Source organism: Hibiscus syriacus, unplaced genomic scaffold (assembly GCF_006381635.1).
Source record: "Hibiscus syriacus cultivar Baekdansim isolate YM2019G1 unplaced genomic scaffold, ASM638163v2 tig00008013_pilon, whole genome shotgun sequence".
NCBI lineage: Eukaryota > Viridiplantae > Streptophyta > Magnoliopsida > Malvales > Malvaceae > Hibiscus > Hibiscus syriacus.
This window is the reverse complement of record NW_024062150.1, coordinates 2,043,671-2,061,044: the sequence shown is the minus strand read 5'-3', so window position 1 is coordinate 2,061,044 and position 17,374 is coordinate 2,043,671. Positions and strand designations below refer to the sequence as shown.

The following is a 17,374-nucleotide window of genomic DNA, read 5'->3' as shown; positions in this document are numbered from 1 at the left end:
TGTCCACTTATGTTGCCATCAAGTAACAATTGATGAGGAAATGATGTATTTGTTTATCAAATAATAATTCTTGTACTTTGATTTACATTTACTTCAAGTTAATGCCATTCGATAATCGCTGATGAAGATTAAAAAAACGAACACAATCATTAAATTTTATCAAACTAATAACAATTTGGTATTTGAATATAATTTTAAATATAACAAACTTACAATAAGAATTAAATGGTAAATGATAACCAAATTACAATAACTGATATTAAATGGTAATAAACAAAATTAACTGAAATACATTAAAAAAAGTCCAATAAATTTAACAAAATAAAGTAAATACAAATATAATAAAAAAATCTATCGATGCCTGCGAAGCGAATGTGTTCCGCAGGGCAGTGGCTGTCGGTCTCGAGGAAGATTTCTTCGTATCACTAGTTCTGACTCCTCGCTGTCATCATCATCACCGTCGTCGTCGTCGTCGTCCTGAGCATGTACATTAGGTTGATAAGGAGTTGATGGCGATGAAGTACCTCCATAGAATAAGGACCCTGGAGGTGTATGACTGACTATCCCACCGGCCTGCAAAACTGAGAAAACTCATAAAACCCAGACATCGCTGAATGTGAAACTGTACAGGATGTGTCTGTGCTGCGACCATGGGTGATGAGGCTGAACCCGCTAAATATCCAACATATGAACCCCTAAGTTAAATCTACAAACATAAACCCATAATAGCCTCCAGGAGGGCTCATCTGTGACGGTGGTGGCGGTGGGGTCATAAAACCAGGTGAAGGCGGCGGCATCTGGTAATGGAAAGGCGGCGACATCATAAATGGCTACGGTGGCTACTGTGAAGGTCCTGCTGGTGCAGCTGAGGATGAACCGGAAGCACCTGCTCTCTGTCAACGAGTCGGGGGATGATGGTGCTATGTCGGTGAACGTCTGTGTCGACGTCGTGGAAAGGTCTCCCCTCATGCATCATCGGGAAGCAGAAACGGTCTTCTGATGATTTTTCCTACCAGTAAACCACCTATTCAAGGAAAAAATATTATACACTGTATAAAATTATTAATATACAAAATAAGTTTTATAATTACCTCAGAAGTAGTGGAAATACGAATGGGTTCTTCACAACGGGACATATAAAGGGCAATCGATACCATGCCCAAGACTGCAGCAGCAGGAGACATCCACCGATAGCATTACGCCTGTAGTCAATGGCTCCACACATCTCCCTGTACAGCAAAGCCAAAACTATCGAGCCCCAACTGAATGATCCGGCCAGACGAAAGTTGCTAAGATGTTGCAACCACATGCAGTGAACTAGGTTGCGCGATTTGTCTGGCATCAGCAACCCTCCTATCAACTGCAGTATGCATGCCCGTGCATACATCTTAACTTCATCCTCAGAGGCGTTTGCGCTCAACTCCCGAAAATTGGCATCTAACCAATTTAACGGTATCCTACCTCCGATAAAACTTTCCGGGACACGTCCTAGATTATCCTGGCACAAAGTAGTCCAGGAACCCTGCGAGATCCCTGATATCACATCTCCATCCACCGGAAGCCCTAGGTGCATAGCAACATCCTCAAGTGTAATCGTGCACTCTCCGCACGGAAGATGGAATGTGTTGGTCTCCGGCCTCCACCGCTCTACTAAGGCATAAATAAGGTTTGGTTCTATCTTACAATGACCCTGATATCTACCTATGTAACCAAATCCAGCCTCTACTAAATACGGCAAGACACAGCTAGGTATCACTAACTTAAGATTCCTAATAAAATGATCTAATACACAGTCCTTCTCCTAAAATTAAATAATTACACCAATTAATTCTTAATCTAATAATCATGCATTAAATAAATCAACAAATTATTACAAATAATTTAAATCAAATTAAAACGTTAAAATGTTATCGTATCAGCAAAGTGTCGAGATATATGATTTCCATCCAAGCGAAGTAGACCACCTTCCATTATATATCTGCAAAAAAATTATATTAGTAAAATATTAAATAAAGAAAAATGCTTAAATAAATTAAATACATAATATTAAAAATATTATAAGATATACCTTAAATAGAGAGAGTATTTGAGAGAATTTGAGAGAATATGGTGTGATGAAAGTAATAGAGGATGGGGGTATTTATAGGGAGGTTGTAATTAAAGGTATAGCGCGCCCCCTGTACCGCGCTATACCTCACGTATCAGATAAACAGCTATAGCGTGGATCAGGGGCCGCGCTATACCCACATGTCAACGTATAGCACGGTACAAGGGGCGCGTTATACCCCACGTGATGTCAAATCAGCATATAGCGGGGCAGAGAGCGCGCTTTACTGCTACAGGTGTTAGATCGAGAAATATAATCTGACCGGTGTTAGATCGGTAAATATACCGGTCACCGGTGATTTTTCAGGAAAAATGCCCAAATTATTTGTATATTAATTTTTTTTAATAAAATACCTAGTTAAAAATAATCTTTATAGTAAAATTAAGGTAAACTACACCATTCTCCACTCAATTATCTTCTCACTCTTATCTTGATCATTAAAATTTAAAAATGTTACATTTTAATTACTCAACTTTTGAATTTTCATAAATTATTTTGTAATTATTTTTATTTGATGTGATATATTTTATTAGTATATTAATATCACATAAGATTACAATAAAAAATAAATTTAAAAATCATAAATTACACCCTTAAAATTTAGACTTAAACCCTACATCATATCTCAAATCATATACCAAACTCAAAACCCCAAATTACAACCTCATTCTCACCCTCATGCTATAGAAGTTTGAATAATAAGGGAAGCTCATCATCGGAAGATACTAAGGGGTTGTTTGATTAAATCAGAATGATTAAGCGTTAAATGATTCAATAGCCTGAATGATTTAAAGGCTTTGTATGAATTAGCTCTGTATGAATTAGCTCTGAATGTGACATGTTGTTTGATAATGGTTATGAATCATTCAAAATGTACTTTAATGTTGAATCATTCAGCACAATCTTCATTCAGAGGTGAGAATCAAACACGCTGAATGCTGAACGGTTCCGCATTCAGCAGTAAACAAACAACCCCTAATTCGAGATATTAAGAATAGTGCAGTCTCATCTACCGACTGTTGAATTTTTATTGGAATTCTCTTTTTTAAATTATATCCTAAAATCAATTCTTTAATTTTTTTACACTTTAATCAATATTTTATTCTCAAAATACTTTTATAAAAAATAAAATTATAAATATATCTAATAAATTTATATAATATTTAATTTTAATAAATTAAAATTAGGCCAAATTAATAGAATATATAAGTAACAGTGACCAAATGTGTAATTATGCTAAATATTTTAACTATCGCTTCAGTTTCTACGACCTACGTTAAATATTAACGGCAAGTGAATGCATTTAAATAGTTGAGTGACCTGATTGACAAAATTTCAAAAATGACCGTCAAAATGAAAAGGAGCAATAGTTATGTGGTTACTAGTATAGTTTATCCTTTATTTTAAATAATTTACCTTTAATTTTTTAACTAATTTATAATTATACATTGAGTTCTTTATAATTTAAATTTTTATAAATTAAATTAATGGTTCTCATCGGTGCACGTCGAGCGTTATAGAATTTTCCGATGCTAGTATTAGAAACAAAATAGTTGATGTTAATTTAACATATTCATTTTTTATATTATTTGATTTGAATTGATAAAAAAATCGATAGTTAAAAAAAGGTTAATGTTATTAATTTTTCAAACGTATTTTTAGGGATGTATTCTACATATTATACAAATTGTGATCCTAAGAACCACCTGATTGTGAAAAAAACAATTATTCCTTCTAGACAGACAATAAAATAACTATTCATTCTAGACAGATAATAAAACAAATTCTAATTCTAATATAAATATTTAAGTCCATTTTTTTATACACCGACACACCTAAATGGGTTTAGGTTTTTTTTTTGAATTTATGGGTTTAGGATTTGAATAAGGAAATTGGGTAGGTTTTTTGGGTAGACTATGTTCTTTGTACTTGAACTATAAGTTTTGATCAGTTTTAATATCTAAATTTTAAATTTTTCAAAATCATACCTAAAGTTTATTTTTGTTTCATTTTAGTACCCGTTAAAAATTTAATGTTAAGTTTCAAAAAAACTGAAAGTTTATGTACTAAAACGGACCTAAACTAATAGTTTATGTACTAAACACATTAAGTTTTTAACAGCGGATACTAAAATAAAATAAAAACTAAACTTTAGATATGATTTTAAAAATATTAAAAGTTTAAATACTAAAATAGATCAAAACTAATAATTCAAGTACTAAATGCATAGTTTACCCTAATATATATATATATATATAGGTGAAAGCGTGCTGCTGAGGGTACTGTTGTGGTTGTCAGTTTTTTTTATAGGGTTGGTAGAAGCGTGCAATAATAGACCTATTCTAAGGACAAACTATATTATTAGTTATTAAATTTTAGAGATTATTTCGTTTTGATCAATAAATTGTAAAAGTTTTAATTATAATAACATAAAAAAAGAAAACATGCATCATACTTGATGATCTTACTTCTGGTGGAATGCTCTTTATTAACTGTACATCTTACTTCTGAAAAAAAAATCAAATAATTTGACATTTGCTTTTAACATAATCATTACACAAGCGGGATTATAATAGTAATATCTGTTGATAAATTTTTTTGACTAAATGATCTCTCACACATTTGATAGACACAGCTAATAGAAATCATTATCTCAAACACTCTATTTACCCACGGAAAGTGAGATTACTTGATGGGTTCACAAAATATAAATGTTAAATTAAATAATTAGAAAATATTAATACTTATGGAATTATATATATATATTTACATTAATATGAATCAATCTTATGTTTATTCATATGTATGGGGGGGGAAGCAGAAAACTACAAAAACAAATTGAAATGGCATCTCAAAGTGAAAACTGAACGAAACAAATCATCATTACAACCACAGAACACATTGAAAGAACACAAGTCTCATAAAACACCCAAATCTTGTTCTTAAAATCTTCCGCCGGTAATAATAACACCTTTTTCTTGGATTCCGGTAAAACTTGAAGGGATGCTTTGTTCGTGCTTGAAAAAATTGTGTGGATCAATCATCATCTTCACATGGACTAATTTGTCAAAATTATTCTTAAAATATTTCCGACCCCAAACACGTGCTTTCCCATAACTTGTATCTTTGTCGTTAGTTCCAATGTCATTATCTCTGTAACCAACGTATGCTTCACGTGGAGATTTCGAAGCAAATTCCCCCATGAAACTGTAAAAATTTCTGATCCAGTTCATGTACCTTTGTGATTTCACGTTCTCTTCTCCATTCCATCCCACTGTGTAAGCAATATGGAATAAGTTCCCTTTTCTGTGTGGAAATGCCGTTGAAGATTCTGGAACTTCATCCATTTTCCCTCCATAAGCAACGAAAGCCATCACTGCTGTTTCTGCATCTTCTTCCAAAAGCTTCGGCCAAATCTTTTTCAAACCAGATTCTGGAATAGGGTTTTTGACATAATCTAGTTTCGATTTGAATGAGGGACCACTGAGAGGTGATTTATAACTCCTGTCCAGCAGAACTTCAATGGATTCGTTTCGGATCTGGCCGAAAAAAAGAAGTGATTCGACCCAACTCATTTCAATGCAGTCTTCCTTCTTCAACCCCAGTTCTGGGAATCGAGCTTTCATCAATGGAATCAGTTCATTAGGTTTTCCGAGAAAAGAAGAACTGAAGGAAGCTAGAATAGTTTGTTTTCCGTTTTGGTTCACCTTTCTCATTGAAACAACTGAGAATACATCACCGGGAAGCTTGGGGGCTACGTATTGCCATTGATGAACAAATTCGGTCAAGTTTTGTTCCAGGGTTTTTCTGATGTTGTAAACCGTCACTGTTTCCGGAACCGAAACGAGCTTTAGTTTCCATGAAAGTACGACTCCAAAGCTCCCACCTCCACCGCCTCGAATGGCCCAAAACAAATCTTCTCCCATCGATTTTCTGTTGAGAATCCTTCCCTTAACATCAATAATCACAGCATCGATTACGTTATCGTCTGCAATTCCATATTTCCGAAGCAATAAACCGTATCCTCCTCCACTTAAGTACCCACCAATCCCCACTGTGTGACAAATACCAGCAGGAAAGGCGAGGGTTCTACTCATTTTAGCAAGTTCATAGTAAAATTCACCTTGAATCGCACCGGACTGAACCCATGCAACCTTTTTTTCCACATCGATGTCAACTGTTCGCAAATTAAACATATCGAGAATAATAAATGGTACTCGGGAGACATACGAAAGGCCTTCGAAATCATGGCCGCCGCTTCGGATTCGAATCTGGAAGCCATGGATTCTAGAACAATGGATTGTTGCTTGAATATGAGAAGTTGTCAATGGTGCTACAATGACCAGAGGTTTTGGGGTTGTTGGAGTTGAGAACCTGAGGTTTTGAATGGTAGAGTTCAACACAGACGAATAAGAAGCATTATTGTGGGTGTAAATCACCTTGGAGATTGAAACTGTGTCTTTGGGATGAAATGAATGAAGGCAATCCAGAAAATCATTCACATGTGAATTTGCTGAATTTGGCCATGGAAATGAGATTAGAACAATTAAAAGAAATAGGGACATTGAAAAGCAACGAGAAGCCTTCATTTCTTGAAAAACAAAGGAAGAAAATGATTTTATGCAAATGTCACTTCAAGATTTCACTTTATTTATAGGCAGGGACGCCCTATCTTTTGTTATTAAAACAAATACATAGCTAAATCCTGAATTACAGCTATTATTTTTTTTCATTTTCTATATTTAATTATAATTATATCTCTTTTGAATGGGAATATCACTTTATAGGAAAAGAGGAGTGATATTTGCCTATGATAATTTTCAGGGTAAACTACATATTTAGTCATTCACCTATTATTATGGTTATGTTTTAGTTATTTAACTATTTTTAAAAAATATATATATCTAACATTACATTTTTATTATGTTTTTTTCATCCACAGTTAAAAAATAAATAGAACTATTGATGTGACAGATCTTTTAATTTTGTTCAATATGATGATATGACAACACCTTATGGTGACATGTTAGCATCACCGTTAATTTTTTAACGACGAGTTATCAAAATAAAATCAAAATGTAACATTAGACATGATTTTAAAAAAAATGATTAAATGACAAAATAAAGCCATAAAAATAAATGAGCGGCTAAATAAGTAGTTTACACTGATTTTTAACGTTCTTGTGATTTTTTTTATTGGGCAGACAAGTAAGTTACACTGATTTTTTTAAAATTATTTTATATTATATATATGAAATAATATTAAACACAACATATATATAACATTGTGTAACTAAAAACCAATTGAATGGCCTAACCCAGTGTCAAAGCCATATCCATTGAGCCAAGGGGTCACTGGTTCATAACCTCTTAGGGCTGCGTTTGATTCACGGAATGTAAGATTATCAGTGGGAATAAAAGATTATCAGGGAATAGGATTACTGGGAATGTTGTATTTTGTGTTTGGTTGGTTTAGCAGGAATGTAAGATTACTGTGTTTGGTTAAAGGAATAAAAGATTATTGGAATGTATATTTGACCAAATTATCCTTATTATATATTTGTATAATATTACAAATTGTAAAATATTTATATATTTTCTTTAAAAAATTAAATTCATAATATTTATATAATTTTTTTACAAAATTAAAAATATAAAAAGGTTTAATGAAAGGGTAAAAAGTTTTTTTAACCTCTGAACTTCATATAAAATTTTAATTATAGACTTTTTTTGTAAATCTAAAATAATTTAAGGATAAATTTGTAATTTAACCTTCGTAGAATTTTTATTATTCAATGACAGAAGAATTATATTTTTGAAAAAAAATAATAATTTAAGGGCATTTTAGTCCAAAATGCCGGTAATGTTACAATACCTAAGGGAAGGGAGGTAATGACATTCCTGGTAATATGCCCCAAAAAATTTACTATTGGTAATAAAACATTACTGAGAATGAGATTCTCAGCCAACCAAACATGGGAATGTGAGATTTCCATCACATGAGAATCCCACAATCCTTGAACCAAACACCCCCTTAAGTTTAGTTTTTATTCCAAAATCTTTTTACTTACGTAAGTGGTGACACTTGCCACTACTTGATTGATTGATTGAAAATTATATTTAATTAAAATATTAAAATTAATTAAATTCACCCTACAATCATATAGTGACACATGACACTTCCAGATTGAAGGATTAATTTTTTTTGAATGAATTAAAATAGTGACTAAATTGATAGAATGTGTAAATATTAAACACTAAATATATAATTATGTGAATTTTATTAATTGTCATATTATCACATCTGTTAAAAATTAACAGTCAATTGTTAGATTAAACCATTTAAATAATTGGATGATCATGTCACCCTTGTAGTTTATTTATAAATAAAATAAAGGGTATATAGGCTGGTTTTCTTTATTAGGGTCTAAGGTCACTAACAGCCCTACGCCCCACTCTCATATATTTTCATCAAGGACAAAACTTCTAAATATGGGTGAAAGAGACAGGGTTTTGTTTGTTGTATAATAGAAAAATATTTTTAATTTCAATTATAGTTAATAATAAAAATTAGTTTTATTAAATAAAGAAGAAATGTTAAATAATATAAAAAAGTAAAAAAATGAAAACAAAACGATCATATAAACCGAACATCTCTTCTAAACTCATTGAAGTACACAAATTAATCATATAAAAATAAAATACAAAAATAAAATAAAAATAACATCATTGACAATAACATAAGGAAATACATATATCAACAATATCTTACTGGTAATTTGATATTTCTACAATTTAATCGTAACTTATTTTCGATAATCATAAACATTTGTCAATATTAAATTTGATTGTATAAAATATAGATAGATCAATATGATAACTAAATAAATGTTATTTAGATTTAAAGATGTAATGTTAGATTCAACCTTAAAAAAATAGAAATATTACAAAAGTGGACAAATGCATTTGTTTGATAGCATATACACGTTTGCAGAAACACTTGAACTCAAGACTTATAAAAGAATAACAATACCTTCAACTATTAAAATCACTTAATAAATTTAATTATAATTTTAAATTATAAATTAATAAATATAATTAAATATATATAATACTAACTAATGAAATAAGCTTTCGACTATAACTATATCCAACCTAAACTTGAATATAATAATAATAATGAAAAATGTTTAACTCGTGATCCAACTCGATTTTATCCGACTGTCGGTAACAAAAATTAATGTGTTAGGTGCTGTAATTATGCCAGTAATGGTATCAATAGGTGGCCAACGATTTTTTTAATTGACCTTGTTCATTGGTTGGAAATTAAAATAGAGAAAAATAAAACGTGGGAACAGTCCATCTTTCCTAAATAAAACGTGGGAATCTTTCACTACACTTTATTATTATTATTATTAGAGAAAATAATCTCAGTGACCGAAAATACCTTATACTATACGATTTTAACCAATTTTTTTTAGATTTATGAAAATGATCAACAAATTTGCAACGCGAACTCCAATTTCGCAACCCAGATTCCAAATTCGCAATGCGAATTTTTAAATCGCAACACAAAAGTCAAATTCGCAACACATAAGTCAAATTCGTAAAGCGCGTTTATTTTCGCAACGCAAATTTTATTTTTGAATTCGAAACATAATATTAATTTCGCAACACAAATGTAAACAATATTATCGTAAATCATAACCTAAAACCCTAAATCACAACTCAGTCACATCTCCATCTCTCACTCTCTACGACGACATCCGTCCCCATCTCTGGCGAAATCCGTCTATCTCCATCTCTCAGAGCAACCCTCACAACCATTCACGGTCATAAATAGAAAATCAACCACCGAGTGTTAGTTTTTTAATCTCTTATTTTTATTTTGAAATTTTTGTAATATTATTAGATTTTTCTTATATTGATGATAAATTTACTGGTAATTTCAATATATATAGATTAACCATTTCATTGGGATTGCTTAGTAAATTCATTCGGTTGCTGTCAATACTGTTAAACTGTTTAGTCTTTAACACTGTAAAATTAGTATTTGTCTTTGTTTTGTCTTTTTGTTGAAGAAATGCAATACATTCAAGTTTCAATTTGCAGAAGAATAGTTTTTGAAACTTAAATTCGCAACGCAAAAATGAAAATCGCAACACCAAAATCGCAACGCGATTTTAGTTTCGCGTTGCGATTTTCATTTTCGCGTTGCGAATTCAAGTTTCAGAAACTACTCTTATTCTGCAAATTGAAACTTGAATGAATTGCATTACTTCAACCAAAAAATAAAGACAAATACTAACTTCACAGTGTTGCGAATTTAAGTTTCAAGAATAAACTACTACTCTTTATGTTGTCATTGAACCTGCACTAAACCTATATGTTGTCCTTTTAAATGTTTATATAAGTGCTTACCTCTAGAATGTTATCTGATGCATTTTGTGAACTATGATGGAATAATGACTTGGGTGAATACCGTGCTAGTTTGAAACATATTTGGCTTTGTTTTCACTGTTTAATATCGTGTCTGTTTATAGTGTATAATTTGTAGTTTTTGGTATATCTAACTTGGTATGTTTATTGTTTTTGTTTAAATTTTTTTCGGCTCAATTGACCTTAAGGAATAAATTAAGCCTAGCCACTAAAATTGCGTCGACGCTTACACCTCTACAAAGAAAATTGTTTGAGGATACTTGCTTCGGGCCATGGCTGAAAGTACAACATCCGGGTGGAGATGCTATGTTGACAGATTTGTTTCTTCAGACCATGACTAACGATCTACCCGAGAGGATACAACGTGGTGATGAAGAGATATGGTTTCATTTTCCTCCGGTGTATACTTGTTTTGGGCGGGAGGAGTTTTGCTTAATCATTGGTCTACGCTTCGGACACGATGAAGTAACCCGATACACTAGTCATATCTCCCACCCATCATGGTTATCTTGGGTTTTTCCTAAACTGGAAAAGTCGAAGTCGAGTTTACTTCATTGTGTCCGAGTATGCCATTTATTAAAGATGGTTTTACTTGGATGGATGACCATGATGTTGTTTGAGTATGTCATTTATTACTTTTGCATGCCGGCTTTTTAGGCAAAGAGGGCAGACAACCAATTTCTGAGGACCTAATATTATTGGTAGATGACCTAAATGCATGGAACCTGTTTCCATGGGATTCATATCTATGGAAAGCTACCTGGAAGAAGTTGTCGTCTGTCTTTGAGGACCAAAAAAGTTTGCGGGGCGATGGTTCTAAATACACTTTGGCAGGCTTTATTTAGGCCTTTAAGGTAAGAATTTCTATATAATGTTTCCAAATTTATAATTAATTATTTAAAAATTACTGATGTTTGTGTATTATATTGTTTGTAGATTTGGATATTTGAGGCTTTTCCCAGCATGCTGACATATGCGATAAAAAATTCAAATGATATTCCTAGGGCTATTACCTGGAGGAGGATGGGGGTATTGGATTGGGAAGAGTTATACGACAATGAATGATGTAAGTTAACACACAAATACTACCATATATAAACAAGTTATTACTAGTACACGTTTAACTTTGTTTGAGCTTTTATATTGTTAGGAGGCCAACTATCCATTACAGAGGCTGAGCTTGCCATTGATTGGTGGCAAGCTAGTAAGCGGTTTTTTAATGGGACGGATGATGAGCACCCTCCACTTCGAGAGCCATCACCTGATCGGGCCGATTCTACAGCTCGACACCCGGAGCCATCACCTGATCGAGCCTCTTCTCCACCTCCACCATCACTTATTCCATCACATCATCGAGCCTCTTCTCCACCATCACCTCATGATAGGCGACCAGCAAAGAGGCCATGACATTTATCTCCCTATTCTCCACCTCCACGGGATGAGTTAGGGGAGTTACGTGATGAGGTCGGTGCTTTGCGTCATGAGGTCGGTACTTTACGTGAAGACAATGGTGCATGGCGTGATGAGGTACGATTTTACGTGGTGAGGTGGATGTTTTACGCGATGACAATGATGCACTACGTGGTGAGGTATCTACTTTACGTGATGAGGTAGCCGCTCTACGTGAGATTGTTTCATCATTGTAGAATGAGGTTTATACTCCACGCAATGAGGTAAATTTGTTTAATATTATACTAAAAATGTAAATAACCTTTTTTTGGTATTATTTATTTATTTACTGATTTATGTATTAATTTATTTTCAGCGGCCCGATAAGGTAGATGCTATACGTCGGGTTTTTCTTGCACGATGGGGTTCACGTATCAAACGTCATGCACGTGCCATTACGTATCCTTTCACCCCACTAGTGCCAAGACTCCGTAAGAAGAAGACTGATTCACCTGTCATCGTTCAAGAGGCCCCTCCCACCATTCAAGAGGCCCCTGTCATCGTTCAAGAGGTCCATCCCACCATTCAAGAGCCCAATTCACATGGTGTCATATGTCGACATATTGATAAACCCCTTCCCGTGCCCGATATATGGAAGCGAGTTGGCTTTCGTATGAGTTACCGGCCAGTACCATTCCTCAGCAAGAGAGGGGATCACTACCGGACACAATTACGGATAATACCCTTTGGGCTAAGATCACAGTTGATTTTTATCTACATGAGCGGAGCCAGGGGTGTTATTCTGACATTGGCAAACTCGACGATGTTATGCATTTGTTTCTTGATCGGTCTTGGTGGGGTATTTTATTAGGGGTTGAAGATAATAACTATTTCAAAGGGGGTAAGTCTTATATTCTTCTTATATTGCATTTTGATTATTTTTTTTTAATTTATTAATAAATTCACTAATATATGTATTTTTTTATAAAACAACATATTGATGCATGGGTGTTACGTCTTCTAATAATAAGGAAATTGAAGAAAATAAAAAATACTCGATGGACTATTATAGCTCACTTAAAGGATCCGAGAGATTCTTCATATATATTGGGTAATGGAAAAACTAAACTTTATCCTGCGTGGTGGGAGGCCGATAAGGTTAGTATTTATTTTTTGAATATTTTAAAGGTGTTCATAAATTTTATTTGATGTGCACAATTATTTATGATTGCAGGTGTTTATCCCTGTTTTGGAACGTCGTCATTGGCTTCTCATCGAGATTCAGCTCCCATCCCTGAAGACAATAGTATATGACAACATGTTGAATTACATACCATTGTCTGATTTGAGAGATATTATTTGTAAGGGATGGAGTGCTCATTTGGCGAAATACTTGGACGCGATTGATTATTGGACTAATTCTGGAAACAAAAAGCCAAAAAAGTTCAAAGTTACAATGATCAGAGACGATATCGCGCCACAACAAACGGAGGGAGCCAGAGGAGATTATGGTCCTCTTGTATTCATGTGCTTGGAACGTTTGACGACAGGAAGTAAACAGTTTCTACCTCCCACAGATAGAGATAGAGGTGCAGTAGGGTTGTGGTTTCGACATTTTATGACTCGAGCGATATATGCTAGACGTTGCCTACCTGCATCCGCGTGCTGAAAGTGTGCATAAACAATTGGTAAGTTTGAGCAAGTGTTGTTAACATATATACTCTTTGTTGGTTTAAAAATGTTTGGTTAAGTACCTAGAATTCAATAATTTGTTGTTTGTTGGTTTTAGATGTGTAGAAAGTGTTGTTTGAGCAAATGTTTGGTTTCTGCAGGTTAATCATGAAGTGAGCTGTGCAAAATTGATGTATTTGTGCATAAACAACTGTCTGGGGTGCACTTTTTTTGCTTGTTTAATTGAATTTTACATTGATTTGTAAAAGTTGATTTGTTTAATTGATGAGGAAATAAGAATTATTTTTTTCTTGTTTAATTGATTTGTAAAAGTTGATTTGTTGTTTTAAATTTCAATCTGCATTATGTTGAAGGTAAAAAAGACCTGTTGAAGGTACACTTTCGCAACGCGAAAGTCAAATTGGCGTTGCGATTTCGCGTTTCTTATTTGACTTTCGCAACAATCGCAACAAAAAATCTGATAAGTGATAACAACTGAACAGATCATAGCAATGTTCAAACTCAAGTTACTAATGAATGTCTAATGCATTCACACATAAAATACACATAATACAACGTTTGCATTTAAAAATCACCTAAGTTAATAAATCCCAAAAGGTGAAGCCAGTTGTGATTGAGATTTATTGCGATTTTGATTTCCTTTTGCTTGGCACCATATGAACATTCTCCCATGACCCTCCAAAACACAAATCTATCCAAACATGATCAACATTAGATGGTCTCATTCTACAAATTGTAAATTAATTTACTAAACAAACGAGCTATAAACTACATATCATCACTAACTTAGAGAAAAACATACCTTTATTAAGTCGATAGTTGATAATTTGAGAGAGACATCATTGAAAAATTATATAGAAATAAAATTATGCAAAACAAATTAGAGATGGGGAAGGATGTCGTTGGATATAGAAATGGATGTCGCTGGAGAGAGTGATAGATGGAGATGGAATGAGTTGCGATTTAGGGATTTAGGTTATGAGTTGCTGCTGTTGCGTAGTTATATACCCAATACATTTGTGTTGTGAAACTAAAACCTGTTGCGAAATTAAATTCGTGTTGCAAATTCGAAAATCGAGTTGCGAATTTGAAATTCAGTGTTGCGAATTTGGAAACTGGGTTGCGAAATTAGAGTTCGCATTGCGAATTTGTTGGTCATTTTCGCAAATCCAAAAATAGTTGGTTAAAATCGTATATTATAAGGCATTTTCGGTCACTAAGGTTATTTTCTCTTATTATTATTATTATTATTATTATTATTATTATAACATTTCATAACAATGGTTAGAGAAATTATAGTAGCATTTTGAATACGATATTAGTATTATTTATAATATTATTATGTTAAATCAAATAGCTTCAATTAAGTTGAGTATAGTCACTTTTTTTTAATGCTTATATGATTATTTGGTCATTACCATATAAGTAATGTTCATGTGTATTCCGCACAATGGCGGAGCCACGACTTGGTCAGAGTGGGCACATGTCCACTCTGAAATCTAAATTTTCTTCGATTAGTTATTTATTTTACTTACGGTGTCCATCCTGAAATTTTTTGTGTCCATCCTAAAATGTGAGTTTTTCTTCGATTAGTTCTTTATTTTATGGATGGTGCTTACCCTGAAATTTTATTTATACCCGTCTCATTTAAAATTTTATGTTGTTAATATATATATGCCTACCCTGAAAAATATTTATAGATCCGTCACTATGTGTATTATTGGCTCATTTAGAGCAACAAAGGATGCCACCTATTGTATTAATAAGATTAGTAATTTAAATGTTTTTATTGTTACTGAAATATGTTATGTTAATCTCTATGTATATGATGACGTTCGAGACTCGAGTGATATTTTAGACCACAATTGAGTCTATGTAGTTCATATATGTATCTTAAAGCGTTACAACAAAAATTAATGGTATTGAAAAACTTACATTTATATTATTGTTTGTATTATGTGACATAAAAATCGACGGTACGTTAATTGTCATCCTAGGTGTATCATTAAATGACTAATGTGATGATGTATCTTTATCCATCACATATTATTAAATATGTAGTGATATATATAGAACGTCGTCACCTTATAATTTGTATTCAATAACAATTAATTACGTCATCAAATAATATAAATTTTTATCATTATTTATTATCGTCGCCAATAATATAATAACTTTATTATATAAATGACGTAAAATGTAATCAACAATATTACTTACATAGTATATCATCACCTATTAATAATATAAATGACGACATTACATAATATCATTTTATACTTTTTATTAGATGAAAACTAAGTTCGTCACTAATTTATTAAATATTTTATATAAATAATAACTTTATCTATATAATTTTTAGAATATTTTAAAAAATTTAAATTAAAAATCTTAAAATTACGATAATGGTCTAATTTTTTTTATAAATTACAATAAAAACTAATTTTTTTCATAGCTTCCCATTCAACTGAAAGTGTGGTTGTGGTCTGCAACGATACCCACTAAATGTATACTTACCTAATCATTGATTGGTAGGCCATGATTCAAAGGGTAGTTCTGTTGTTGTGTGACATTCTAAGGTTAATTTAAGATAATTTTCAACTTAAAATATTATCATATTCAATCTAAAAAAATGTATACAATTTATAATACTTTTTGTCAAAAAAGTTACACTGTGACGGGTTTAGGTTTTATAAGTGAAAAGTTATATAATTTGTAATAATTTCAGTTAAAAAAAATATTACGAAAAAGATAATATTTTTAGTTTCAATCTAAGATGTTATCACATACAACCTAAAAAGTTATGGGTTTGATGAGATTTTCGATTGCACTTGATTTATGCCATTTTTAGCCTTATATGAATAAGTTGTATTTTAAACTCTCACGGACTTGATATAAGGCGAAGTTAGCTCATTATTTGAGTGGTTTCACTCATGTCCCTTAGATTGAACAAAATGAGATGCCAACTGAAACCTGCATGATTCTAGATTTTACATCCATTAGAACAGAAGTTAATGTGTTGAGGGTGAAAGGTTCACGATTGATATTATTGCTACAACAAATGGCTCAAAATGGATGGATAGACCAATAAGCACCATGATAATCTCATAGACTGGATTAGTTAGAACCTGTTGATCGTTTGAGTCCACCACCCTTTTTACATTTCATTTTGTCATCTTGTCTCTGTCATCAACAATCAGAATCTAAAATCATTTAATTGATTAAATGAAAATGAATTATGTAACACTATTATTGATTAGTTAAAAATAATAATTAACTTCTTATAGAATTGTTAAGTCATTTATGAGGTTGAAAAGTTTCAAGTGAAGACATTAAACTTTCTTGAGAACCAAACACAAGTTTGCAAACACGTTACACCCAAAGAACATGAGATTTGTTCACTAAAATATATACAAATCCCTGAGCTTAAATTGTTTTCACTTGTGCATATGACAAGTAAAATTCAAGACTAGGATAAGAGTAAAGAAGAATGCCATCTAAAATTAAACATTTTCTCCAAGCTCGGAGTCATGGGAGCATTTTATGATCCTAATTTATAGATGAGCAGCATACGAACTGAACCCATAGTTACCTACCTTTTATGATACATGCATCACAATGCTCACATCAAAGGAAGAAGTAATAACTCTTCCAAATGATCCACTTGTCCAAGCCTTAGAAAAGAAGATCAGAACAACAGCAGACTTGCGACGACTTTTTGAATGAGATCATGATCTTATTTGGTCA

The 17,374-nt window shown here is 32.5% G+C and overlaps 1 protein-coding gene across 1 annotated transcript; it reads right to left on the bottom strand.

Annotated features, from left to right (window-relative positions):
* Positions 1-4,929: 4,929 nt before the first annotated feature.
* On the bottom strand, positions 4,930-6,704 carry LOC120201911 (berberine bridge enzyme-like 18). Its single transcript, XM_039202428.1, has one exon. It carries the CDS (start codon positions 6,694-6,696, stop codon positions 5,050-5,052), a length of 1,647 nt encoding a protein of 548 aa, XP_039058359.1. The 5' UTR covers positions 6,697-6,704; the 3' UTR covers positions 4,930-5,049.
* Between the last annotated feature and the right edge of the window lie 10,670 nt (positions 6,705-17,374).

What these genes read in the sequence shown, in the direction of transcription:
- LOC120201911 (XM_039202428.1), bottom strand. Translation starts at nt 6,696, where the DNA reads ATGAAGGCTTCTCGTTGCTTTTCAATGTCCCTATTTCTTTTAATTGTT.